Source organism: Curcuma longa, chromosome 18 (genome assembly GCF_044706935.1).
Source record: "Curcuma longa cultivar G26 ecotype Majalengka, Jawa Barat chromosome 18, ITB_CL_G26_1.1, whole genome shotgun sequence".
NCBI classification, from domain to species: Eukaryota; Viridiplantae; Streptophyta; class Magnoliopsida; order Zingiberales; family Zingiberaceae; genus Curcuma; species Curcuma longa.
In genome coordinates, this window is record NC_133878.1 from 4472731 (window position 1) to 4474401 (window position 1671).

The 1671-nt window shown below is 40.7% G+C and overlaps 1 protein-coding gene across 1 annotated transcript; it reads right to left on the bottom strand.

Moving 5' to 3' along the window:
* Window positions 1–205: 205 nt before the first annotated feature.
* Window positions 206–970, bottom strand: LOC141812121 (uncharacterized). Its single transcript, XM_074700162.1, has one exon. The coding sequence runs from the start codon at window positions 968–970 to the stop codon at window positions 206–208; it is 765 nt and encodes a 254-aa protein (XP_074556263.1).
* Window positions 971–1671: the final 701 nt, after the last annotated feature.

The following is a 1671-nucleotide window of genomic DNA, read 5'->3' on the forward strand; positions in this document are numbered from 1 at the left end:
CCCTGCGCCTCCATTCCTCTCCTCTGTTTCTCTTCGCCGCCGCAAACCCTATCCTCCGCGCAAGGTATTGCAGACATGATCAGTGGCTCCTGTATCTACACACCAGGTACTGGTAGATAGCACCGCTAAACATGTTTCAACGACTAAAAAAAAGGATATACCTTTCTTGTTCTCATTTTTGTGAGGACAATCCGCCTTCCAATGTTCAGACTGCTTGAATGTAAAGCACTTGCCCTTTGGCTTCTTTACACTTGCGTGTGGCCCAACCACTCGAGGTCCATTCACCGTCTTTGCCGAACCAGCTGGTCTTCTTCTTCTTCTTTCCTTTCGGCTTAGAAGCAGGTACCTTTTCAGCAATGTGAACTTGAGAATTTTGACGAAATAGTCCTTCTGTCGCTTTGAGTTCTGTCAGTAGTTCCGCCAATGAATAAAGCCTTTTATTCATGTTATAGTTCAGGCGAAACTGCTCAAAACTCTTGGGCAGTGTTTGAAGAATAATATCGACCTGGGTTTCCCCATCGATTTCACCTCCAAGGACTTCTATCTCATTCAAATGAGCCATCATCTTAAGGATGTGTTCCCTCACGGGTGTCCCCTCCTTCATGGTGGTCGTCATTAAGTTTCTCATTGCCTCTTGCCTAGCAGCTCGATTCTGATGCCCGAAGAGTTCCTTGAGATTGAGCATCATGTCATAAGCAGTAGGCATTGCCTGATGCTGATGTTGCAGCACATTTGACATAGATGCCAAAATGTAACACCGCGCCATCTCATCTGCCTTCATCCACTTCCTATGTCTCTCTATCTCTTCTTCAGTCGCATCCTTATCAGGTAAGCTAGGACATTCCTGGAGAAGTACAAACTTGTACTCCTCCGCAGTCAAGACAATGTCCAAGTTGCGTTTCCAATCTATGTAGTTAGGACCAGTAAGTTTATTTTCTTTGAGAATAACGGCTAGTGGGTTGAAAGTCATTCTAAGACCTGAGAATCACAAAGTCAAAAACTTTAGAATTTAGAATTATATTGATTTCCTCAAACAATATAATTTAAATTCAACCAACACCTCAAACACCGGGAATTTCGTATGCCACGATAGTGTGGACGTATACGAATTCAAGCATTTGTAAGAGGAGGGTTTTTACCCATTAATTTTATTATCTTGTCAACCTAACTTTTTGACAAATAAAATTAATAGTTGGTTTGACTTTGGTCACACAAATAATAGCAGTGACTCCGATGGGGAGGATACTATTAATTGTGTCTAAGTGTTCACCATTACTTGATACTAAGTCCATTATTTAGGATTTGTATGCCACGATCGTGTAAACTCCTTCAAAGGAGTATAGGAAAATTTTGTAAAATTTTATTTACATGCATCGACCGGGTTCCTAGCAAGGCGCGGAAACATAAAATACACATAGGTAATTTCCTACCCCTTAAGGACAATTAAGGAAAATTATGCGCGTATAATTAACGAACTCCGAAATTGATCTTGTCTAGGAAGGGGTGGTTGCTCCCATATCCAAGAAGGCCTTAGCCTCGCCATAACCTGGAGATCAATTAGGAATTAGTTTTTTATACAAGCATGATTAGATAGGAAATTAGAATTAATTATGAAAGCATAAATAAGAAGTTCAATAATTGATTTTGTCTAAGGTACGCCTGGAAATCAAT